Source organism: Tenrec ecaudatus, chromosome 2, assembly GCF_050624435.1.
Source record: "Tenrec ecaudatus isolate mTenEca1 chromosome 2, mTenEca1.hap1, whole genome shotgun sequence".
NCBI lineage: Eukaryota > Metazoa > Chordata > Mammalia > Afrosoricida > Tenrecidae > Tenrec > Tenrec ecaudatus.
The window spans coordinates 96,422,481-96,449,034 of record NC_134531.1 but is presented as its reverse complement, the minus strand read 5'-3'; the positions used below and the strand labels follow the sequence as shown (position 1 = coordinate 96,449,034).

The following is a 26,554-nucleotide window of genomic DNA, read 5'->3' as shown; positions in this document are numbered from 1 at the left end:
AACAACAATAATAGAGACAAAACAAAAAGAAAACAAAAGATTGAATAAAAAGAGAAAAAACAAATAAGAAGGAAAAACTCTAGCAAAAAAAAACCCAGAAAAAGCATACGTAATTACTGGTCTATCCGCTGACCTGTATGATCATCTCCCCTCTGGTCCTGAGGGATTATGGGGACTGCCTCTCCTAGCCTACAGTCTATGTTGGGGGTCCTCATGGGTTTTGTGGCTTGGCTTTGCTCCGGTTGCTAGTTTGTTATGTTTCCTTCTTGGTTCACCCCATGTGGGGGGTTCAGGCCACACACACTCCCCACCATGTGTCCCCACTATTGTCGTCTGATGCAGTATGCTCCAGCGAGGGGACATCACGTCTAGCTGTTGCCACCCCGACAGTGCTCTCTGTGCCCGAGTGGTGCCTGTGCGGACGTTATCCTCAGGACTTGGTGTGCCAGTATGGGGTCCAGTCCCTTGCTCTTTCTCTTTCCTTCTTGGCTTGCTTTTGTATAGACAGGTGGACCCCTCTCCCCAACCTGCAGGCATAGCGTTGTCCTCTGTAGTACATATTTCTAGTGGGGAAGGGGGTGTCAATTTCGCTCTGCTTGGGGCCAGCTCTGTCAACCTCTCTGAAGGGCTGATTTTTTTTTTAGTTTGAATTATATTTTCTTTTTTTTTAAATTATTTTATTAGGGGCTCATACAACTCTTATCACAATCCATGCATATATCAATTGTATAAAGCACATTTGTACACTCATCACATTTTCCCTCATCATTCTCAAAACAGAAGAGCTGATTTTTTAAAGAAGATTGCAAGGCCTATCTTCCAAGGTATCCTGGGGTGGACTTGAACCTTCGACCTTTCAGGTAGCAGCTTAGTGGGTTAACCACTTGCACAGCTCTGGTGGCATATTGGGTGATGTGTTGGGCTGCTATCCACAAGCTTAGCAGTTTGAAACCACCAGCTGCTCCGTGGGAGAAAGATGAGGCTTTCTACACCTGTCAAGATGTAGTTTCAGAAACCCACCCAGGCAGTTCTCCTCTGCCATGAAGCATCTCTATGAGCCAGAATGGACCCATTAGCAGCAAGCTTGGCTTTTAGTTTGGATGGGTTCCCTACACAAATTGATTTACTTGATCTTAAGTCATCCGAACCATTATTTAAGAACTTACATCTCCCTCAACCTCTGATCCTACACAGGAATGACACTTTACTAAAAACAACAATAACAAAACAGCATCACTGCCAGTGACACGGTGATATTGTCCCCTGTCCCAACAGTCCCGTCATCTATCTGATGGTGCATCTGTAGAGCATGGCTCTTTTCCTGCGAAGTAAGAGACTGACCTTGCTGGAAGGGGGTGCTCCACTAGTGTGCATTTTGGAGGCTTGACCGCTCCCAAAACTTGATGCTTTTTTCTTGAAGAGAGAGAAAACACTAGTTTTAATAAGAGGAGACAGCTCAACATTTCAGTCAAATGTAAATTTTCACACAAATCCAAACATCATCTCAAAACAACCAGACTAATATACTGAACACAATCTATCTTTTTAAAAATAGCTTGGCTTGAAAACAATATAAATACTGCAAACTAAGCATCAGTTGAATAAAGCCCAGATGATCAATAGTCAGTGACTTGGAGAACTTAAAAAAAATCATCAGATGGACAATTGTCATTTTTTGCCAAAATGCCTTCCCAGAAACAACGTCACCCGGGGGAGAAGCAGCTTTTTCTCTTGCAGGGTCAGGGGGAGGGGTGACCTGGTACAAGCTCGATGAGACATCTTAGCAGTTTCTCCCAAAGAGGCTGTCCTAGCTTTAAAAATTTATCTAAGGGAAATGCTAAGAAAGATTCGAATATCCTCTCTCCCCCAGCCCCAGCAAAGACAGTCATCATAGAGTGACAGCATCAAACGCTGACTCCTCACCGTGAGCTCTACATGATGTGAAGTGCTCCAAGCGCTGAATGTGTCTGTGTAATAACTTACAGCAGTTTCACGAGAACTCATGTACAGCTGGTGCTGTTGGGAGCCCCGCTGGATGGGAGAGGCGCTGAGGGACACAATGAAGGCGCTCCTTGGCCAGTGTCACTGCTACCTGCAGGCGGATGTCTGTTTGAAGCCCTATTTTCTTGCCAAGCTACAGGCGTTTCTCAACAGCCGGTTACATTCAAGCACAGCAATGGGAGGCAATGCCCCAGCGTTATTAAAACCCTTGCTTTGGAAGGACATTTAATTAAATGAGGATAGCGGCTTCATAGTTTAGATAAAGTCAGATCATAAAACAGGATGTATGGCTGGCTCCCTGAAGTACGCATAGGGTTATTTTCTGATGGTGAGGTAAAACTGATTTAAAACAAAATAGTTTTCTTGGGCTTTGTAAAAGTTCTACGACAGAAGGAGAACTTTTGAAACCGAAGAAAGGACAACAGGTTTGAAAAGAGTGAGGCAAGACACTATGGCCACTCGCTCCATGAAGCATTGGTATCACACACCTCTAACTTATGAACACCTATAGGTCACGAAGCAAGTGAACAGAGCGTCGTGATTACAAATGGAGGGATTGATGCTTCCGGGTATCACATACAATGTGAAGCACGTCCTGTAAACACTGAACACACGAAAGACGGAGATGCACTAGGTATCTGGTATGTAACATCCACTACATCTGCACACATAAAACAGGAGGACCTCGACTCAATGACATCTAACAACACACTCAAAACTCACTGCCATCGAGTCAGTGCTGACTCACAGTCACCGCTGTGGGTTTCTGAGGCTGTAACTATTTAAGGGAGTAGAAAGACTAGTCTTTCTCCTGAGATGCTGCCTGTGGTGTCGAACAGTGGTTCTCAACCTTCCTAATGCCGCGACCCTTTAATATAACTCCTCATGTAGTGGTGACCCCAACCATATTTTCATAGCTACTTCATAACTATAATTTTGCTACTGTTATGAAAGGGTCATTCGACCCCCCAAAGGGGTCGTGACCCACAGGCTGAGAACGAAGTTAGAGGTTCTGAAAAGATTGTGTAACAGCGTGCAACAAAAAGGGTCTGATTTGTGGCAGACGGGGGACCGGTTTTAGCACCACGACAATGCACCTGCTTACGGAGTCATCTCAGTGCACCGGTTTAGGCAAAAAACAAAATGCCTCTCTTGGCCCACACACCTGATTCACATGCCCTTGCCCCATGTGACTTCTTTTTGGAGAGGGACATGAATGGACAGCGATTTGATGACATAGAAGAGGTAGAAAAAAATATGAGGGAGGTGCTGTCAGCCCTCCAAACAGATGAGTTTGAAAAATGTTTCCAAGAATGGAATCGCAGCTTTGACAAATGTATGAAGTGTAATGGAGAGGACTTTGACGGGGATAAGGCTGCTTTGTGAAAATACATCTATTTTCATCTGTTTGGGGGACCCTCGTATTATCACACATGCTCTGCAGTTCCCCAAGGCCTTTAGCAAGGCTATGGAAAGCCATGCTTGCACATCCCCTCCCTGTCCTGCCAGAGGCGTCCATTGCCATGCTAACTATTAACAGATCGCCCCTCCTGAGAACACCTGCAACTTAAGAGCGGCCCCAGGAGAAATAGAGGACATCCCTGGGGAGGGAAAGGATTCACTTAAAAAATTAAGGAATTTGCTAATAGTGGTATTTCCAACATCAAAAACAAACCCACTGGAAAAACAGTATTAGATGGTGTCTCCTAAATATATCTGCTTGCTATGATGGTCCCAGCAATGTTAGGGTGGAGAGTTTCTCTAGGTCTCTTTAAATTATGACAGGAGTCCCTGCGGATACATAAGAGGAAAAGATGATCATGGTCAGCAGATTCCACTAGACCATGAACTAGGGTCTTTTAAGACGTTTGAACTAAAGTCTGTATTTTCTGCCTATATTTAAGAGCTGCCCTCGTTGGTGCAGTGGTTACTCATTGGGTGCCAACTGCAAGGGCAGCAGTTTGAAACCACCAGTCAGCGCTATGGGAGAAAGATGGGACTTGCTTCTTCTATAAAGAGTTACAGCCTTGGAAACATCGAGGGGCATTTCCGCGCTGTCCTGTAGGGTGGGTATGAGTCAGAATTGATTCGATGGTAGTAGGTGTAGTTTTTTGGTTTCAGCTTCTGTTCAAACACGTGTGTATCCACACACAAACCAGCAGACAAACACACGCAGCCTTGTTCTGGAAGTATCACTAGGAGTTCCAAAGTGCGGAGGCTCAAGTGTAAAACATCTCTCTCTTTAAGGTGTAGGCAAGCAAACACAGTTGTAGTTCTAGCCTTTGAAAAACATCTGTCTTTCTTTAGTCCTTTAGCTATATGTTTTATTTTTCTTTCTTTCTAATCAAACCAAAAAAAGGGTTTTAGAATTGAGAAAAAAAGAGTAGCCAAAAGAAAATGTAAATAACTCAGAATACTAAAATTCAAGACAACACTTTGATTACTCTTTTGTTTTTACCCTAATACAGAAAGACGCATAATGCAAGTATGTGAAATGAACAATTTGCTTACATGTGCATTGTCTTTTCTTTTTCTCCCCCTCGTCACCCTAATTTATTTATTTATTATTTTTAAAACATTTTATTAGGGGCTCATACAACTCTTATCACAATCCATACATACATCAATTGTGTAAAGCACATCTGTACATTCTTTGCCCTCATCATTTTCAGAGCATTTGCTCTCCACTTAAGCCCTTTGCATCAAGTCCTCTTTTTCTCCCTCCCTCCCTGCTCCCCCCTCCCTCATGAGCCCTTGATAACTTATAAATTATTATTTTGTCATATCTTGCCCTATCCGGCGTCTCCCTTCACCCCCTTTTCTGTTGTCTGTCCCCCAGGGAGGAGGTCACATGTAGATCCTTGTAATCAGTTCCCTCTTTCCAAACCACTCACCCTCTACATTCCTAGTATTGCCCCTCACACCCCTGGTCCTGAAGGTATCATCCACCCTGGATTCCCTGTGCCTCCAGCCCTCATATGCACCAATGTACAACCTCTGCCCTATCCAGACTTGCAAGGTAGAATTCAGATCATGGTAGTGGGGGTGGGGGAGGAAGCATTTAGGATCTGGGGGAAAGCTGTATTCTTCATTGGTGCTACATCGCACCCTGACTGACTCATCTCCTCCCCTAGGCCCCTCTGTGAGGGGATCTCCAGTGACTGACAAATGGGCTTTGGGTCTCCACTCTGCACTTCCCCCTTCATTCACTATGGTAAGATATATTTTTTCTGATGATGCCTTATACCTGATCCCTTCGACACCTCGTGATCACACAGGCTGGTGTGCTTCTTCCATGTGGACTTTGTTGCTTCTGGGCTAGATGGCCGCTTGTTCACCTTCAAGTCTTTAAGACCCCAGACACTATCTCTTTTGATAGCCGGGCACCATCAGCTTTCTTCGCCACATTTGCTTATGCACCCGTTTGTCCTCGGCGATCAAACCATGGAGGTGTGCGCCCAATGATATGATTTTTTGTTCTTTGATGCCTGATAACTGATCCCTTTGGAACCACATGATCACCCAGGCTGGTGTGTTCTTCCATGTGGGCTTTGTTGCTTCTGAGCTAGATGGCCGCTTGTTTTTTCTTACTTAACATTTTCCTCTGTCATTCAATGATCTTCAAATCCTGATAACTATTGTCACTCTGGCTATGCCATGGTTGACTCTAAGTCACTGCTGTGCATTTGTTTCCTGCATTCATTGTAATTCAATGCCAATCTATGAGTATGGTCCCTCTGTAAACCTTCACCTAATTCACAATAACATCAATAAAAATTTAAATGATAAGCTGTTAGATTTTAACTGAACTATATGTGTATTGGCAGCAACCCAGGGGTATAGTGGTTACAAGTTGGGCTGTGATCCTCAAGATTGGCAGTTCCTAACAAACCCAGGGGCAAGGGAACAAAAAGTGATCCAAAATTGATGACAAGGAGGGTATAGCCTGGCAGGGACAATCAAGGGCAATGTATCTGAGAGGAATTACTGAAACCCCAATGAAGGCTGAACATGATAGTGGGACTATGTGGGGGGAGGTCATATGTTTACAGGCATCCCTGGAGGCAATGGCTGCCAGACTGCCACCACAGGGGTGGGTCTGCTCCCTGCTACTGGAGACAATGGACTGTTTCCCCCTGAAGCTTGCAACCATTAGCTTGAATCCTGTAGGTGGGGTTTACACCCGACTGCTAATGGTTCCGATGGAGAGCCAGCTGCCATCCTGACTCTAGGATCCCCCCCGCCCCCCCCACCATCTTGCCATTTGTGTACCCCCAATCCCTCCTCTTTCTATTGCGTGGATACCCTTGGATCACCCCCTTCCATTACTGTATTACCTATTGCACAACCCCTTCCTGTGACGTATGTCTTCACCTGTAATTAGGGGGCTTGCATGTTCCCAGAGGAGATAAAAGCCTTGGTTAGCATTAAAGATTTTCTCTCTCTCTCCAGGTGGACCACCAAGCGGGGCTGAGGTGAGCATGCAACCGTGAAATGTGTCTGACTCAATTTATTTCAATATTTCTCTTCTATCTCTCATACTCTCTATAACTTTACTATAATCTTTCCTTATTATCGCTGTAAAATTGTGCCTACAGGACCCATAATGATGTGTTAGGGGCTGGCTTCCCCTGGCAGGACAAGAGGAAAGTAAAAGGACATAAAGGAAAGAACTAAGAGACAAAGGGCATTTATAGAGGTCTAAATACAGGCATGTACATATGTACATATATATTATATATGACAATGGGGAAATAAATCCAAGTGCATACATTTATAGGTTTAGAATTAGGGTAGCAGATGGACATTGGGCCTCCACTGAAGTACTCCCTCAATGCAAGAACACTTTGTTCCATTAAACTGGCATTCCATGATGCTCACCTTCCTGACATGATCACTGAAGACAAAGTGGGTACATAAGCAGGTGTGGTGAAGAAAGCTGATGGTACCCAGCTATTAGAAGACATAGCGTCTGGGGTCTTAAAGGCTTGAAGATAAACAAAAGGCCATCTAGCTGAGAAGCAACAAAGTCCACATGGAAGAAGCACACCAGCCTGTGTGATCACGAGGTGTCGATAGTATCAGGTACCAGGCATCAAAGAACAAAAAATCTAAAATTGACTGGTAATAATTGCACAACTCTTTTTAATATGTTTAAACTACTTTTTAATATGTTTAAACTACTCTTTTTAATATGTTTAAACTCTTTTTAATATGTTTAAACTACTGGCAAGTGAACTAAACACAAAATGTGAATTATGTCAATAAAACTTAAAATTTTTCAAAAAGTTAAAGCTTCTGCAAGTCTACATGAAATAAATAAGCAAAGCTTTTTCATCCTACACCACTGGACATTAAGCTCACTTCTAGTTACTCCATACTGGAAGAAAGAATTGGCATTTTGGGGTCCAATGATTGAATTTGTTTCCCTTATTCGTGAATCTCGGTCACTTAGGTCATATTCCTATTTTACGAAAGACAAAATCCAATTAAATCTGTAACATTTCCAATCTTGCTGGTGGGTGATGTCGGGTGGCCTCCACCTCACAGTGACCCTGTGTACAACAGAAAGCATGGCCTGATCGTGAAATGTCTAATTTTACATAAGGCCATATTCAAGTCTCTTTCTTCTTAAAAAAAAAAAAAACCAACGTATTCACCTTCCAAAAGGCAAAACCAACTATGCGTTATCCTTGCTGAGGCTAAAAACATTTCATTCCATAATTTTTGAATACTATAGCACAGCAGTAGGGAGCCCTGATGGTGTAGAGGTTACGCGTTGAGCTGCTAACCACAGGGTCAGCCGTTCAAAACCACAGCTGCTCTGCGGGAGAAAGATGAGGCTTTCCAATCCTGTAGAGAGGCAGTCCTGCCCTGTCCTCCGGGGTGGGGCGCATTGATCACGAGACAGGGAGTTTTGGTTTGGAGAGCTGAGCAGGAAATTCCCCCTTCCTTCCGCTAGGTGGCCGGCCCCTGCGCTAGTTGTCGTGGCAGCGCTCAGGCAGTTGTCAGTTGGTCAGAGCTAGCAGATACTCTGGACGCCTCCAGTCTGTGTAGCTAGTAGTAAAGACCACCGTTATCTTTGAAAGTCAAGGTTCGTTAGTCATCCAGCTTCCTCTTTTATTATTTAGGGAGTCTACTGAGTTTACTGCCCTCTGTTTTAGGAAAGGAAGCAGGAGACCAAGGAGCTCAGTTAGACTGGGGAAGCATTTGTATGCCCAGCCCTAGCGAAAATAAATTTGGAATGCGAATGAGATCATTTTAGCTTTCAGCTCCCTTTAAAAGAATGTTTTCCTTTACATCTTTTCCCCCCTATTGATTTCAGAATTAAGGGTCCTGTTTCTAAGTCCAAAATGTCTGCTCCTCCAACGCAAACAAGGTCAAGGCAGGAAACCAACTTGATTTGCAAAAGAAAGAACTGAGGGATGCCAACATCAAGATGAGTAACCAACCAGGAAGTTTGGAGTCCTGATGATTTTAACAAAGGTATTTTGAGAATTCACTCGTGACTTCGTATCAAATAATGCCTTTCCTATTGTGCAAGTAATTCATGAATCAATTTTCTATAAATATCTGGCAAAGTACAGTCCGGAACGATCCAAGAACTCTGCCACTCAGGACTCATCCTTTCTGTACACAGAACCACCCATGCCAGTGCAATTTGTGCTTTGCTCTTACCCACTGGCCACTGCACAGATCCAGGTGCATCTCTGCAGAAGGCTGGACAGGGAGCAGCAGGATATCCTGCCTGAGCACATAAATTACATTTCCAGACTCACTTGGTCCCAAGTACCTTGGTGCGTCTTTGCAGGCCTAACAGGTATATTTTCATATTCCTATGAACAATAACTTATTTCACCTTCAGTGCTAATACTCATTTGAAAATGGAATCAACAAAGACTCCGTTTCCAGAAATCCTTCCATTGTCTGAGAATCTTGAGAAGACACTGAACCCACGGCCACTGAGGTAATTCCAACTTACACACACCCATGGACAAAGTAGAACTGCCTCATGGGGTTCAGAGTTGTAAGTCTTTACAGAAGCAGACTGCCATAGCGTTCTCCTGTGGAGTGCCCGCTGGGTTCAACCCACTGACCTTCTGATTAGCAGCCCCATGTATAACACGTGGAGCCACTAGGGGCTCATTTGGGAAGAGAAATTTATTTGAGAAGACCAAATCAAAGCCAAACTCACTGCCATCGAGTCAATGTTGACTCATATCAACCCCGAAGGACAGGGGAGAGCTGCCCCTGTGAGTTTCTGAGACTAGTGGTTTTGACCTTGGGGTTAGCAGCCCAAAGCATAACCACTAAGCCCCCAGAAGACAAGGGGTGTTAAATGACCACGGGAGAGGAGAATAGCAGATAATCAGTCCAGGATGCATATGCCTTTATAACCGTGAATACTGAGGACTAAGGCATAAGGTAGGCTAGTTTCTCTGTGTATCTCTAGGCCTACAATCGCTCATGGATTACTTATGTGCACATAATATTTCAGGACTTACCTACAATCAGAGACTCTTTGGGGACAGATCATTTTGGAAGTAATCTTGACCAACAGGTCACCTTCAATCGATACCCCATGACTATTCATCTTAACACATCTCAGTAAATCTTGATAAGATTATAAACAATTTCTAATATCAGACTATTAATTCAGTATGTTGATTTAAGCCATGGAACAAGACAGAGCTTTTATTTCCTCTTTGTTTTTCTGGTTGGAACAGAAAACAGATTGACTCATCTTGGCTCTGGAACAAGGGCAGTAGCTGTAAATTGGAATTTCCCAGCAATGCTGTGAAATCATGTCAGAATTGATTGACTTGCCGGTAAAGAGATGGAACTTTTCTTCTTTCTCAGGAGCTGGAAGTGAAGCCTTTGGGTTCAAACTAAAGTGTCAGTCCCCCCTTCTATTGACACAGAAATTTGGAGTTCTTTCCCAGCTGCATTTTTTCTATGGTTCCTTATCAGTGTTTTCCAAGGTCTTTAGAAATGTGGAGATAAGGGGATTGGTGGTCAAGACCTTATAAGGAGATCTAAGTCTATGGTAGTGTTGTTGGCTATCCCAATACCCATTCAAGGTATGATAGTTAAGCTTTGAAGTGACAAGCTAGTTAGTGAGAATAAGGCAGTAGGAGCCGGACTACTGTCCACTTGCCTGCATATAGAGACAGCAGATAGGCTTTCCTCCTTGTGCAACAGTTCAATCTTGATGAATGTTTATAGAGGATGACATCCAAGAATGATATTTCCTGGTCTTCCGAATAAAGGGGCACTGTTTGGCTCGGCGGCCGTGAGTGGGTGATATTGTTCTAACTGGAAATGCTCACCATTTGCCTAAATAATACATTTTATAGATAACTGGGAAGATGTTTAAAAGGGTGGGGCTGGTATAGAAAGTGATGATACAGTATATTTATTTTCATACTAGAAAAGAAAATAGTGGTTTTCCACAGGGAAATTCTTTTTCAATAATTGAACCAAGAAACCAGATGAAATTTTAATATGCTTATTTGCACTTTTAATTCTTAATGAAGCATTTGCCTTCCACCAGTACACACAATTCATGACAAATTTCCTTGGTAAGAAACCATCTACATCACGTTTTTGGGGAGATTAGTAACAGAGGATCAGAGATGTGGGGTGCCCTTCGTGGCTCTCCTCCTAACTGACCCCCTGGACGCTGAGCTTGCAGAAAACATCTGCAGGAGGAGGACGAACTACATTTCTAGAAACACTTCTTGAATCTTGAAGATACAGAAAAATAGGGAATGATCACGTTAGGTTTCCGAAATGTCTACAAGCCTTTTGGAACCTGGCGGGAAGAACTTTAAACGTTGGAAAAGCGATACTCTTCCTACTGAATAAAGATGAATTTATCTTTTGAGATTGCAACTGTGCAAGTTGAGATTTCAGAAGTAACAAGTGAAAGGGAGGCAGCACCCCTCCAAACAAAGGCCAGCGCTTCACAGGACCCTTCTTAGCCTAGAGGGCCCTGTGGGCAGTGGCCCAGATGGAGCATCACTCAGTGAAGGAAGTACGGACCATCACTCAGTGAAGGAAGTATTCACAGCTCAAGGGAAATCCGCCTTATGTAAGATTTCCATCAACGGGATTTCCATTGACTTGATTCAAAATTTTTAAAACCTTCTTTCTCTCTTCTTTTTGTTTATGAACTGTTTAAATCTAGGCCATCCTTGTCCTCCTTTGGGGGTACATTTTTGTGAAAAAAAGTTCCCTTTTCCACTACATATATATTTTCATACTAGTAAAGTATAAAATGCATGCGCATTTCCCTTCTAACTGTACTGCAATCAACTTAGCCCAACCACGAAGATTCACTGATTCCTATCGGAAGGACAGTCTCAATGAGTTCTATCCCTACTAGAACCTGATTTTAAACGACCCTTTTCCAGGAGCTCTCTAGTCTTGGTTACTTTTAATGACTTACATTCTTGAATCAAGTCAAGGGTTAACATGACATTTGGAAGCATTCTATTAGGAATTCTTTTCTATCTCGTTATTTAATATTTCAATGTGGACTTCACAACAGAAAAGGACAAGTGAAAGCCAGTACTGTCACCATTACCTCATCTGCTTTCTTTTCTCCTGCTTTCGAAGGTGATCCACTGGTTTTCTCATTGGCGTGCTATAAAAAAAGATAAAAAAGGTCTTGTTTACTGGAGGAAGGTACAGACAATATAACTGTCATTTTACTCCGAAAAGGCTAAATGCATAGATTTTAAAGGAATTGACCCCCTTTAATCTACATCCAGAGAATGTTGGTAATTCTACCCCGACACCAGTGACATTCAGAAATCAAGGGGAGTGACGGATCTTCACTGGGGACCTAGAAGTCAGTCTTTAATTAACCAGATGCATATCTCATCATAATGCCAAGGCAGTGTCTTGTCTCCTACAAAATAACTCACTGTGTTTTAAAGCCCAAATTGCCATCACAGAGACATCTGTTTCATCGGGCAGATGAGATTCTAAAGACCATGTTAAACCTGAAGCTATACTTAAACCTAAGTTCGGGCTGGAGTTAAGGGAGGACAACAGCATTCCAAGTCACTCATTACTTCCCATGGCCCTTGGGAATTTCCTAGAATTCTACCACTTGAGAAGCCACCAACTCAGAACGATACAACCTCAAGTAGCAAGGCCCTATCTTCTATTTATCATAACTTTAGGCTTTTAATTAGGAGTCTCGGTGGCTAGTTGGTACCAAGTCAGCAGTTCAAAACCACCAGCCACTCCTTGGGAGAAAGATGAGGCTTTCTACATCTGCCATGAGTTACAGCCTTGGAATCCCCCTGGGCCGTTCTATTCCACCCTATAGGGTGGCTATGAGTTGGAACTGCCTCAATGGCAATGAGCTTGGTTTAGTTTTTCAGGCTTTCATTATGTCCAGAAACAACATTATTTTCCATAAAATGACATTGAAAATCAATGTCTTTTCATGTGGTACATAAAACCTTTATGCAGTTTATATGCATGTTTCCTTTTGTGATGATAAAATGAAAAATATACCACTTACAATAAGAAAGCTATTAAAGAAAAAAGAAATATGAAACCTAAAAAAAGAAAAGAAAAAGAAAATACACCAGTAAGTTTACTTAATTTTGGGGGAAGACTAGACATTATATATGTCCCTAAAAGATGGTACAAATAATGATTTAATTTACTACGAGACCAGAAGAACTGGATGGTGCCCAGATATCACTTCTGAACATTTCTATCAAAGATCCATTAGAAAGATTCAGGCCAAAAGGGAGAAAATAGAAAACAGAATTTCAAATTCTTACAAAACTAAGTTTTGAGAGACCTGGAGGCTGGATGAATCCTAAAAGCACTACCCTGAGATGATCTTTAAACCTTAAACCTTAAGCTAAAAAGATTCCCTGATGTCTTCTTAAAACAACAAAATAATTTACTTTGAGCAGTATGGCAGCATGGGTTACGAATCGGGCTGCTGATAGCAAGGTCAGCGGTTCAAACTCACTAGCCCCTCTAAGAGAAAGAAGAGGTTATCTGCTTCTGTGAGGACTTACAGTCTCAGAAACCCTACGGGGCAGTTCTACCTTGTCCTACAAGTCAGTAAGTGTCGGCATCAACTTAAGGGCAGTGGGGTTGGCAGAGGGAGAACACCGACTGCAGCGTAGGAAGCTTCAGAACGCTAACTTCAGGCTAGAAGACAGAGTCAGAAAAAGAGGTGAGAATGCCTTCACAACTCCACGCATCCAGGCCAGTCATGGGATCCTGTATGTCAACACTGTTGGGCTGGTGTCTGTTCTGTGGTGTATATTCTCATGAACAGAATTACGTTTTCATTAATGAATTAATTAAAAAGCAAACGATGATGTCACTTCCTGTGGGATGGTCAGAAAGTGATAAAAGGGAGCTGGACATTGAGTTAAAGGCCTGATCAACCTCAGTTCAACTACAATATGAAATGCCGTTATGCTCGCTTGAGCAGAACCACACCTGGGTATGCAGCTCAAAGAAGGGTTTTCATGCAGACAGTGACAGTGCCGATTTATATCATTATTATCTATAGTGCACTCTCACAAGTACTCTTATGTATACCAAGAGAGGCTCCTGCGATTTTACGTCTGTGAAAACTGAGAATAAAGGACACATAACTAATAATAGGACAATGTTGCCAACCAGGTTTCTGACTTAAAATTCAATGCTGGCGTTTATACCATGTTAAATGGAATACGATGATATTCCCATTAGCCACATCAAAAGATATGTCAGTTAAAAAAATCTTAATGTTTTGTATGAAAAATCAGCAAGAAATCACTTTTATACATGGGTCATTCTTCCCTAAAAGAAACATTGCCGCTATGGATTAGGGAGTAGAATCTGCAGAAAAGTAGCCATGCTCGAATCGTCTGGTGACAAGGCTGCTACAAGGTTTGATTTCACTTCATTTTTCTCCATGGTCTAGTCAGGGTTGGCTTGTCCACAGTTGATGATAATCAGTAGTTAGTAACTAGTGAATCTTGGAAAAAAGGAACAATTTAAAGTATGTGTGTGCATTTATGGGAGTCCTGGTGGCACTGTGGGTAATGTATTGGACTGCAAGGTCAATGGTTCAACTCCACCAGCCACTCCTCAGGAGAATGATACAACTGCCCCCATACACATATTCACAGTCTAGAAACCCTATAAAGGTCACTATGAGTTGGAATTGACTCAAGGGCAGTAGACTCTGTGTGTGTATGTGTGTGTGTGTGCGTGCACGCGCACATGAGTTTCAGAAACTTCATGGAAAAGCCCATTAGCTTTCATTGGTATTTTCCCATGAACTTTTGTAGTAAGTTACAAGTTGGGCTGCTAATTATGAGATCGAGAGTTCAAAACCACTATCCACTCTTTGGGACAAAGATGAGGGCTTCTGCTCCCATCAAAGACTTATAGCCTCAGAAACCCACAGAGGCTGTTCTGCTCTGTCCTATTGGGCTGCTATGGTTCGGGATTGATTAAATGGAAGTGAGTTTGTTTACACACACACACAAACACATTCTAGATAGTAATTATTATGTTTGTGTGTTGCTAAGATGCTGAATAAACTTTTGCTGAGCTTCCAGATTAAGACAGACTAGAAAGAAAGGCCTGGCAATCTTCTTCAAAAAATCAGTCCAAGAATCCTTATGAATCACACCGGTCCAGTCCACAACTGATTATGGTTCATTCGTGTGAGAGCTGGTGATGAGCAGGAGGGGTGGTGGGGGGGAAGGGGTGGAGGATTAATACTGCATCTATTAAAAATTTCCCCCTCATCTAGGGAAATCCCTCTTTGGTTTATCTCGTAGTTTTGTGGTTTACTTCTCTTTTCCAAACTATCACCTTCACCACTTCCCGGCTTTTCTCACCTCCCCCCCACACACACACCCAGCTCTCCAGGGAGTGGTAGTAAACAAAATTTTCTCTCTCCATTTTTAGAAAGACCATTTGAAGTTCTCAAATTGGACTAAATTTGACACATGAGTATACCACTCCCAAGTATGTCATTCCATCCACTCGGTTGTGTGGAAAGGGTTCATGTTACCCATGGATATCAAAATCAGGCATTCTCAATACCGCTCAGTGAAAGATAGAAGTAATTTTACATTAATAAGACTACTGAATATTGACACCATTCAAGGGTTCATTTGTAAAATTGTTCTTTTCTGGGTATTAAATGACATTAGGGAATTCTTGTTAATTCTCTTAGAGAGATCATGGTACTGAAATTTATATGTCCTCAATTTAATGAGATGCATGGTGAAATTTTAGAGGTAGCTTCATGATGTCTGGATATGGTAATAAATGCTATTGTTGAATCTAAGTGTTAGGAATATGGTATTTATTGTATTATTCTTCCCACTATTTTACGCTTGAATATTTTCTTTAAAATTTAGGGGTTCTGATGGTGCTCAGTTATCAAAAGATATAGCATCTGGGGTCTTAAAGGCTTGAAGATAAGAAAATGACCATTTAACTGAGCAACAACAAAGGCCACATGGACGAAGCACACCAGCCTGTGTGATCATGAGTTGTCGAAGGGATCAGGAATCAGGCATCAAAGAACAAAAAAATTACATCATTGTGAATGAGGGGGAGCATGGAGTAGAGCCCCAAAGAATATCTGTAGACAACTGGACATCCCCTTACAAAAGGGTCAGAAGGAAGAGACGAGCCAGTCAGGGTACGTACAGCACCAATGACACATACAATTTTTCTCTAGTTCTTTAATGCTCCCCCCTCCCCCCTATCTTGATCCCAATTCTACCTTACAAATCTGGCTAGACCAGAGGATGTACATGGGTACAGATAGGAATTGGAAACACAGGGAATCCAGGACAGATAAATTCCTCAGGACCAATAATGAGAGCAGCAATACCAGGAGGGTAAGGGGAAGGTGGGGGGAGAAAGGGGGAACCGCTCACAATGGTCTACATATAACACCCTCCCTGGGTGATGAACAACAGAAAAGTAGATGAAGGGAGACAGCAGTCAGTGTAAAACATGAAAAAAATAATAATTAATGCATTGTCAAGGGTTCATGCGGGAGGGAGGGAGGAAATGAGCTGAAAAACAAGGGCTCAAGTAGAAAGCAAATGTTTTGAGAATGATGATGGCAACAAATGTACAAATGTGCTTGACACAATGGATGGATGGATGGATGATGATGTGAGAGCCCCCAATAAAATGATTTTTTTAAATGAGGGGGTTCAAGAAAATAAGAACACGGAATTGGAAAGTCTATTAATGAGTCCTTTGTAGTGCAGTGGGTTAAGCATTGGACTGGAACTGCAAGGTTGATGGTTCAAACTCACCAATGGCTGCATAGGACAAAGATGATGTTGTCTGCTTTACTGATTTACGGACTCCAAAACCCTACAGAGAAGTTCAATTCTGGCCCTGCGGGGTTGTTATGAGTCAGAATCAACTCAGCAACCATGGGTTTGGCTTTGAGGTTTGAAGCATCTATCTATTCAGTGGTATGCATCCAAGGCAAAAAAATCAAGCCAAGCACTATCAAGTCAACTCCAATTCATGGAAACTCCATGTGGGTCAGAGGAGCACTGTACCCACAGAGTTTTGGAGGACTGTGATCTTTCAGAAGTAGATTATCAAGCCTCTCTTTGAGGTGCCTTTGGGTAGAATTTAACCACCAACCTTTCAGTTAGTAGTTGAGCCCTCAAACCTTGGTGCTACCCAAGGACTTCGTGCTGAACCACGGTGCTAGGCCCAGAGTTATGAGTTTCATCAAGTGATCTCAATCCCCACAGCAACTCATTGTCATCTTGTTTTTCAGAGAGAGAAACTGAGGCCCTGAAAGGTGAGATCCTCCTTGGTCATATCACTTAGGGTTATTATCTATGAGCCAGAGAGTAGGCAACTCAAGGCCAGGTGAAACCCAGCTGGGAATGTGATTTTCATCAAGAAAGTGTTAATCTGATGGTCTCAAGCAGAAAGACAAGAATTTCCTAGTCTGAACTTGTTTTAAAAAACTAGTCAAACATTTCAAAAATCCATCCTGTACAAGTAGCTGGAGGAAAAGACCCAAACAGGAAGAGCAGGATCCCAGCCCTCAACCATAGAGAATTTCACAGGAAAGGCAAGGCCATCGAACACTGGAAAGCGACATCCTACGAGCTAAGATGAGGGACACAGGAGGTACGTGCTATAGGAATTCAGAGGCAAGGACAAAAAGATGTTCCTGTTTTTCCTCCCAAAGTCGTACTTTTCCAAACAGCTGTCCTCGTTCTCGGAGTTAACACTTAAATGCTAGCAAACCCATCAAAAACAAAACAAAAGTCACTGCCGTGGAGCCAATTCAGACTCATAGCCACCCTATAGAGCAGGTGGGACTGCCCTTCTGGGTGTCCAAGACCGCAACCTTTCACCTGTGTCGAAAACCTCGTCTTTTTCTCATGTAGTAGCTAGTGGTTTCAAACTGCTGGCCTTGTGGTTAGCTGTCCAGTGCAAACCCACAAATCAGTCCAAAAATCAAAGCGAGAAGCAGGAAGGCTCTCCAGAGGCCGAGCTCCCACCCAGCTGAGGGCTTTGGCTACTGCTGGGCTTTGACTTTGGTGCATCTGGGCACTTTTCGGACATTACCCAGATGCACACACAGACAAGGCTACCTATCTGCCTTCCAAAACAAGCCAACCAAATGAATTTCTACACACACAGGAGAGGGAAGGCAGGAAGACTCCAATATCACCGTGAAAGAATCCCGTATGCTGATATGCTTCAGTAATTCTTTTTGCATTGTTAAAAACAAATAAATAAGTCTGAGGTCTTTTTCGGGCGGGGGGGGGGGGGGGGGAGGCGGGGGGGGGGTGTAAGAAAATGTTCTCAAATTAAATTGTGGTGACGGTTGCACCAAGCAGTGACTATCCTAGAAAACTCTTGTATACTTTAAATGGGCCCGTTTAAAGTGCATATAAAGTGGTATGTGAATGGAATCTCAAAAGCATTCGGTACTCTGTTGTTGTTTAATAGGCAAGATAATTTGAAAGGGACTCACAAATGTGTCCCTTCAGCACCTCAGCGACAAGCCAGGGAGATCAGCATTTGCATGCCGAGGGACAGCTGAGGAATCAATAAAAGGTTATCTTGGCGCCCTCTGTACTTCCCTATGCACCCAGCTCCTACCTATCTCACTCCACCACCGCAAACAGAGACAGGCAGAGACAGGCGGGTCCAGGCGGCTCCTGGGCGTCCCAGAGCTCTCAGGGAAACAGTGCCAGAGCCGGACCCAAGAATTTAGATGGGAATTGGTGGGGCCAGGGCGTGATTGATTGATTGATTTAAATTCTCCCACGGATTCTCATGTGCAGCCAGGGTTGGGAATCCCGGGTTTGGGAGGAAGCTCTGTGGGCACCCTGCAGGAAGTGGAAGCTGTGTTCCTCCCACCCCCCTCTCTGAGTCGGCTCAAGGGGAGGCTCCCAGGTCAGGCAGGATGAGGCAACTCTGGGCAGCTCCTGGGTAAACCGGTTGCTCAGAAGGCTCACTGGGCATGCGTGCGTGCATGCTGCGCACTGCCTGACTGATGCTGAGCCTTTCCGATCAGTGACACAGCATATAGTCATCGCCGCACTTTTGTCTCTAATGTTTTTTTCAATAAAGCAAACAGATTAGCAGTTGATTATGTACCTTCCTGCCTACAAATTGGTCCATAAATGTATTTATTGCTTTCCCAGCCAGATGGCCGACTACATTCCTTCTTTTCGAAATAATCCTTGATTGAATGGCCCTGTTTCCCCAAATCTCTCTAAATGCTTCCTGGATTGTTTTGCTTTCCAGTCAGTATAAACTAGATGATAAAGGAAGGGGCTGAGAAAACAACTTCCGAGGTTGAGAGACAAGACCCAAGTCCAAATGGATATTTCCGGTGAAACCCTACACTTGGTTCTATTATACTTGCTAAAACGGGAGACTCATTTCCAGAGGATTCAACAGTGAGGCCAGGCCCTGGGTCTCTCCAGACCCTTTCCCAGCCATCTGGTGGGCTAGCAGGGCAGGGATGTTGGCGAGCTGAATTTCCCAGGCACCTCGCATGGGTGAGCTCAGCCTGGGTCTCCCCAGTGGGAGGCTGTGGCATGAGAGTGGAAGTGGGGCAAGGGGTTGATATGAAGAAGAAAAGGCGACATTTCCCCCTTCTCTGCCTCTGGGAGCCTCTCCAGCAAGCTACCCGATCGGCCAAACTTGCTGTCACTTTAGTCTCCTCAGGGGACCCTGGCAGCATCGCTCCACCCACTGTCCCAACAGCCTAGGGTCATCAAAACCCACCGCCATCAAGTCGATTCCAATTCACAGTGCCCTCATACATAGCGTTTCTGAGACTGCAAGTCTGTATGGGGGCAGACAGACTCAACTTTCTCCCAAGGAGTAGCTGGCAGGTTCAAAAGGCTGACCGTGTGGTTAGCAACCCAACGCCTCACCCACAGCACCACCAGGGCTCTGCCACCCTAGGATTGGTAGTCCCCAAACTCACTGCCACTGAGTTGATGCTGACTCAGCAGAAGAAGCTTAAAAAAAAATTCATGGAAAAGGTCCATTATCTTTTCATTCTAGTTTTTCACGGGCTTTTTGAGGCCCCCTGGTTTGGATGGAGCACAACTGCCCCGCAGGGTTTCTAAGATTATAGATTTGTAGGAAAGCAGACTGACTGCTTTCTCCCAAGGAGGTGGGCTGGAACCTCTGACTTAACCACTGCAGGACCAGCATTCCACCCTTCAGTGCCTAATCTCTGGCTGCCTCCCTGTTGTTTTCCAGACTCTTCTGTTAGCTGAGTAACTAAATCCCTTTATTATGTTTGTTTTAAAGACTCAAGAGTAGTTTCTGACTAACATACTCTGACTAATATACTCCGATAAGGTGAAAAGACAAAGGTTTGAAAAGCTATATGAACGTGATAAATAATTTAACCTTTCCAATTTTCACCTATTAAAATGTAGCCCAGGGGAACAGACAGCCCTGTATTTTTATTTTACGAATTGGCTTGTTTCTGAAACTACCTAATGCCAATGAAGAAGCTGGTCCATGGCCTGAGTAATCTTAAGAAAACAATCAAAGTGACTTTGTATCCTTCTTCTCTGACGTCAATCTGATTTCGGTGAATCGTGACACCCTGAAATTAAAGTTAAAGGCTTGAAGGCTTTATTTTCTTTTTGTTGTTGTTTATTCGTTTTTTTCCTAACCCTAACCCTATGAAGGCTTTGTTTCTTTTTTTTTTTCCTAACCCTAACCCTAAGAAGGCTTTGTTTTCTAAGACGGTGACCATCCCAGAATTTTGTTCTTAAGCTTCCTTAGTACAAAGGTCAGCAGTTCAAACACACCAGCCTCTTCACGCCAGAAAGATGAGGCTGTCTGCTGCTAAACACTACGGAGCAATTCTACTATGTCCTGGGGCCGTTCTACTTTGTCCTAGAGGGTCAATATGAGTAGGAAAAGTCCTATTGGCCGTGGTTTTAATTTTGGATTAGCACAAAGGAACCAGGTCTATTCCAACAAATATTTGTGTAGGGTATAGTGGTGGTGGTTAAGCAGTAAAATCCGTCTCTGAGATCTGGGCAAAGGACACCATGCAGTGCACCATGCATGTTCTCAGGTTAGTAAAATGCATACCTGGGCTTCAGTGAATCATAGGATCTTAAGCTCTGCAGTTAATCCTTATTATGCATCTTCTTTAATATAAGAATCCCAAAGGCAGTCATTCTTACAATTATATAATTTGGTAGCAGATATTGTAGAATGGCATAAAGGCATCTTGTATTGATGGCCTTCCATTCTCTCATATTTCCATAAATCATTCTCCCTCTTCTCAAAACCTCACTGCCATCAAGTTGATTCTGACTCACAGCAACCCCATGGGATAGTGTAGAATTACCCCATGGTTTGCTAAAACGGGCAACCTAAATGGGAGTACAAAGCCTCAGCTGCTGATGGCTTCCAATGGCCGTTCTGTAGTCAGCAACCTGACTCCTAACCGACTACACCATCAGGCTCCCTATCAGTCCAAATCAGCTCAATGGCAGTGAACTTGTTTTATTCGCCTTGTGACGCCTAGGAACTAGATTGAGCTACAGGTGGGTTCACATCACTGACCTTGACGTCAAGAAGTTCAGTGTGTAACCCACTACACCTACCGAGCACTTGAAAACCAAGTCCAGTGCACTGCCATGGAGCTGATTGCAACACAAGGTGACCCCATAGGATGGAACTGCCCGTGAGTGTCGGAAACTGTAACTTCGTACAGGAGTAGAAAGCCTCCACTCTCTCGAGCAGTGGCTGGAGGGTTCAAACTTCAAATCTTGCAGTTAGCAGCCCAACACATAACTACTATACTACAAGGGCTCCTTCATCACCACAGTATAGTTGTATGCTCCTGGGTTAGCTGACTTGCCGATTCCAGTACACAAGTCAGTATATATTAGATTTAGTTTTGCATTTTTCTTATTTGGGAAACACTATACACACATACACACACACACAGTGTTTTCTTATTTGGAAAACACTATATATATATATATATATATATATATATATATATATATATATATATATACACACACACACACACATATATATACATATATATACATACCCCCGCATATACATATATACATATACACACACACACCTTTATGTATGCATACATATATCTAAACATACATACCTACCCTGTCTGATAGGATTGCTATGAGTTGTAATCCACTGAATGAAAGTTTGGTGGGGTCTTTTGTTTTTAATAAAAGCCATAAGGCTTTTGATATAGATTTCTGTTCAAAGAAAATGATATAATTGAAGAGTAGAATTTTAGAATCACATAAATAGGATTCCCATGTGAAAAACACCTCATAGGAGGGACTGGGTGGGAAAAAAATATAAAGATGGTCGGCTTAGAAGTCTAGTATTCCTCCTAGACAGTTTAGTCAGACCTAATTACCCACTCATTTGTCTTTGAATTTCAAATGGATCACCCACTGACACCACCCGCAGAGAGCTACATCATTCTCTAAAAATCACTTATGGAATATAATTAACTTTCTGGGAAGTGTCAAAACTGGTTAAAAATATCATCGGATGTTATCTTAGTCTAAAAAGTTCAACTGCATCGGGGGAGTGAAGCGACTCAGGGTTTGCCAACTCAACTAGAGAGCCATGGTTTGGCCACCTCAGGGCTTCCTACCACCCCAGAGCCCGTGCTGTTTTGCCAGCCCTATCATTTTGCATTCCATACGCCTCAAAGCCACAGCATGGGCTCTCCTACCAAGGAGGCATGGGACACGCACACTCCACCCAGGCTGACTGCAAGGACCAGGCCTCCCAAATGACTGGGCGCCAAATCACGCTGCCACTGAGGCCATGGGTCTAATTAGGCTAAGGCACGCTTTTAATTAACATGAGTATATCAACCCAGTTTATGACTTGGGAGTGTGATTTTTGGCTTAGACCAATTTCCACTCATTCTTGATTCATCATTATGTTGTTCATCAGAGGCATGTCAGAGCCAGTTAGCATTCTTTAAGGTTTGGGGGGTGGGGGCTGTTTTGTTTGTTTGTTTTTAACCAGGGAAGCATGTTTCTTCAGAAGATTATTGCTAAGTAGGATTGCTGATATTCAATGTGGATTATTAGGTTACAAAGAGCATTTCCTTAAATTAAGATATCTTAGGTATATCTTTTAATGGTCTTATTTTATTATTTGTGCCTGAATTTTTAAAGTCAGGCATTCATCACCGTTTTTCAGTATTTAAAAGAGCCTACTAAAAGTGTTTTAATTATAGGATTTAGCATATATATATGTATATGTGTTATCTGTCACTGATGAATATATATACACATGTATATATTTCTAGCTTTGGTAAAAATAGATATACATATAAATCCCTATGTACACACATACATACACATATAAACACACACGTGCTCCATAATTATGGAAAGAGATAGAAAGTGTGTGCACCCTGGGGGCATAGTGCATGAAAAGATGGTCTTCCTACTCCCATAAAGAGTTACAGTCTCAAAAACCCACAAGGGCAGCTGTACTCTGTCCTATGGGATCTCTATGAATTGGCATTGACTCGGTGGCAGTGAATTGGTTAGGTGGTTGATGGCACAGTGATACTATGTTTGGCTGTTAACTTCAGGGTCAGCAGTTTGAAGCCACCAGTCACTCTGAGGGAGAAAGATGAGGCTTTCTACTCTCATAAATAGTTACTGTCTGGGAAATGCACAGGGGCTATATGCGTTGGAATCCACTCAATGGTAGAGTTTGGCTTTTGGCTTGATATGGGAAATAATGTATATGGGTGTATTTGTGGTACAAAAATCGGCCCTTACATTTTCATTTTATTCTCAAAAGTGTCTATGATCAAAAACAAACCCTCACCTACAAAATAAAATATTTTAAAGTTGTAAACCATTGATGTAGTGTTGTATGGTCTAAGAAAATAGCCACGAGTCACACCTGTCTATTGAGCACTTGAGATATGTCAAGTGAAAATTCATATGTACTCTTAAGTTGAAATACACACTGGATTTTGAATAATTAACATGAAAAATAAGTAAACTCACCAATAATTTGTACTTTGATTGCATGTTGAAATAATATTTGGGAAATAAACCCCCTGCCATCCAGTCAGTTGACTCACAGAGACCCAGCAGAACAGGATAGAAAGTGGTTGTCTGCTCCGAGTCTCAGAATCCCAGAGGAGCATTGCTACTCTGTCCTATAGGGTCATGGAGGGTCCAATCCTACTCTGGGGTAAAGGGTTTGCAGAGCTGTAAATCTTAGTGGAAGCAGATTGTCTCCTCTTTCTACCACAGAGCAGCAGGAGGGTGCCAACTGCCATCCTATCAGTTATTATCCAACATTGTACTCACTGTGCCAACAGGGTGCATAAAAACATTATAAGCAGTAATTTCACCTGTTTCCTTTTGTTAACATAGCTACTAGGAAATTAAACACACACACATGCATATCACACTATATTCTGATCGGGACACTGTTCTGGAAAAGAATCAGAGCTTGATCACAGGCATATTGTTAATTCCATGTGATTCCCTACAAGCAAAGCTTTCATAGTAATTCAAAAATCGGATTCTAAGAGAGGTGGCAGCATATCAACTTCACTTAAACTTAATAGGGTAAAAAGCATAGATTTAAACTATTCTCACCCAAACAGCTCAGCATAATACTCCTTAGAGAGTCATGAGTTTGGAAGAAGTCTTTGAAGTCCACACAGAGTCACTTCCATCCATATTTGCAGATAAATCGTGACACAGTTTGATAAGAATCTTTACCCATCAAGGTCCTCGAAGCAAACATTTCTCTTAGCTCATCAATGAGATGCGGAGTTAAAAATGCCAAGAAGAGTCATGGCAAACATTCATGGTGAAGCATCCCAGGATAAATCGGGCCCATTACTAAAGGTATATTCATTTCAACATGAATCATTAAAGGTAGATGCACTTCAACACGAATCTAATGTAATGAGTTTACACCACTGCTTGTGCTGGGCACTGTCACCCACAGAGGTGAAGACAGATTCAGAAATGGTGCCCTTTGAGAACAAAAGCTCTGCCTTGTTCTCTGCTGTGTACTGGAGCATAAGCTCTGCCTGGCACATGGCAGATGCTCAATTGACCGATAAGGTGGCCATCCCTGATGCCAGCAGCGGTTTTTCCCAGCTGCAACGCGATTCGAATTCCACTGTCCTGGCTTTCCCCCAAACTTCATGTTGACACAGAGATGTGCCAACTTATTTTTAATTCTCATCACAATTCAATGAAATGTAAATATTTTATCTCTTGGTCAGTCCGATTTTTATTGTTGTTGAAAACAAACTAATGTAAACTCATGCCCCTACTTTACAGCATTACAACTGCAGGCGTGCCAGCCACCCCTCCTCTTTGGGAGAAGACGGTCACTAAATGCACTGCACAAACGCAAAGGTGCATCGGTTTCCTGCAACTCGGGCGCCGGACGAGCTCCAAGGACTCTCACGCCCCAGCGCGCTTGTACTCACATACCACAGAAGGGTGCGCCTCCCGCTTCTCCCCGAGCCTAACCTGAAGGTCTCGGGAGCTCGCCGTCCGTCCCCACCCTTTTGCCCGCCAGGCCCCGTTCAATATTTCGTCCCCACGTCCCCAAAAGTAAAGCAAAGCTAGCACACTAGTCCCAGAGCCTGCCCGGTCCCCACCGCTGCCATTTACCGTCCTGTACCACCAGCTTGCGAATGCCATGGTGAGAACCAAACCGATTGGCTCCGGCGCTGCGCGAAAAAAGACTCGATGGGGGTGCGGGGCAAGGTGCGGGGTCGCGGGGCTCACACACACTCTGCCAGCCCCGGACTTGGCTGGCACTGAACTAGGTAGGTCCGGCAGCTGCCAGGTGGGCGGGGCGTCGTATGACCCCGCCCCGCTGGCATGGCCCCGCCCCGTTGGCGTGACCCCGCCCCGCCGGCCTGGCCCCGCCCCTCCCGGCTTGGCTCCGGGCGGGTCCGGGCAGATGTGTTCTTGCTCCGCCCGCCCTGCCGCGCCTCGCAGGGCCGACTGGACGCGGAAGGCTGCCCCCGGGGGTCCAGACCACGACCCCACTCTGGGGGGCCCGGGAGACGCTCACGTCTCCTTCATGCCCAGCCGCATTTCACCCATAGCTCACGAGCCAACTCTTCCCACCGCCAGCCTCCCCTCGCCCGCCCGCGCCCCGCCCCGCCCGTCCGTCGGCCTGGCCCGGCGAGAGCGGGGAATCCCGGGCCCGCTCCGGCCCCTGCCCCGCGGCGCGCTCCGAGGCTCCAGCCCCGAGCCCGGCCCTCCCGGAAGGGGGCGCCCGCGGCAGCCGGGGAGGCGGCCGTTCAGCTGAGGGCCCGGCGGCCCCGGCTCCGGGAGGCGCTCCACTCACCTCCTGGGTGTGGCGGGCCGCGGCGGCGCGCCGGGGACGCGGGGAGGCTGCGGGCTTCTGGCCGGCCTGGGACATGGCGAGGCGGCGGCGGGCGCTGCCTCAGAGAGGGCGCCGCGGAGACTGCAGGGGAGGCCCGGGCGGGGAGCGCGGGGAGGGAGCGAGGGGCCGGCCCGCGCCCGTGAGGCAGCTTTTCCGACCCAGCCCCGAGCCCGCGGGGGTTCTCCCCGCCAGCCAGGGCCCTCCCCTTCCTCTGCCCTTCCTGCCCGCGGGGCCGGGCCCCGAGGTAGCTGCTGGCACCGCAGGCCCGAAGCAATGCCCTCCTCCGGCGGCGCCGGCACCCAGTGACCCTCCCCACCCCACCCCCAGCTGCCTGGTTCCCCGTGGGCCCGGGGAGGAGGGGCAGGCTTCCTCCGGGACCGCCCGGGCTCTGCACGCGGTTGTGTAACGGGAGCGCGGGCCGCGGGCGTGGCCCGCCCCAGTCGGGACCCAATCCCCAGAATCTTGACACTTCTCTGCACTGGGCTCAGCTTTAGCGGAGAGCCCAAGTTTAGATTGTCTAGATAAGGAAGTGGATAACAAAAACATCACACACAGTGTGAGTGTGCGTGTGTGTGAGTGTGTGTGTGTGTGTGAGTGTGTG

General features: G+C 44.5%; 1 protein-coding gene across 3 annotated transcripts in view; it reads right to left on the bottom strand.

The window, feature by feature from the left end:
• The window catches only part of CAST (calpastatin), a 121,138-nt gene extending 94,882 nt beyond the window's left edge, over nt 1-26,256 (bottom strand). For 2 of the 3 annotated variants that reach the window (XM_075541302.1, XM_075541304.1), the window contains exons 1-3: nt 25,915-26,256; nt 11,591-11,650; nt 1,342-1,413 (exon numbers count right to left, since the gene is read on the bottom strand). In XM_075541302.1, the coding sequence (XP_075397417.1) occupies nt 1,342-1,413; nt 11,591-11,650; nt 25,915-25,989 (207 nt within the window). In that variant the 5' untranslated portion in view covers nt 25,990-26,256. Of the gene's footprint in view, nt 1-1,341; nt 1,414-11,590; nt 11,651-25,226; nt 25,386-25,914 lie in introns of those variants that run through there. The other variant, XM_075541303.1, reaches the window with a different exon arrangement.
• Between the last annotated feature and the right edge of the window lie 298 nt (nt 26,257-26,554).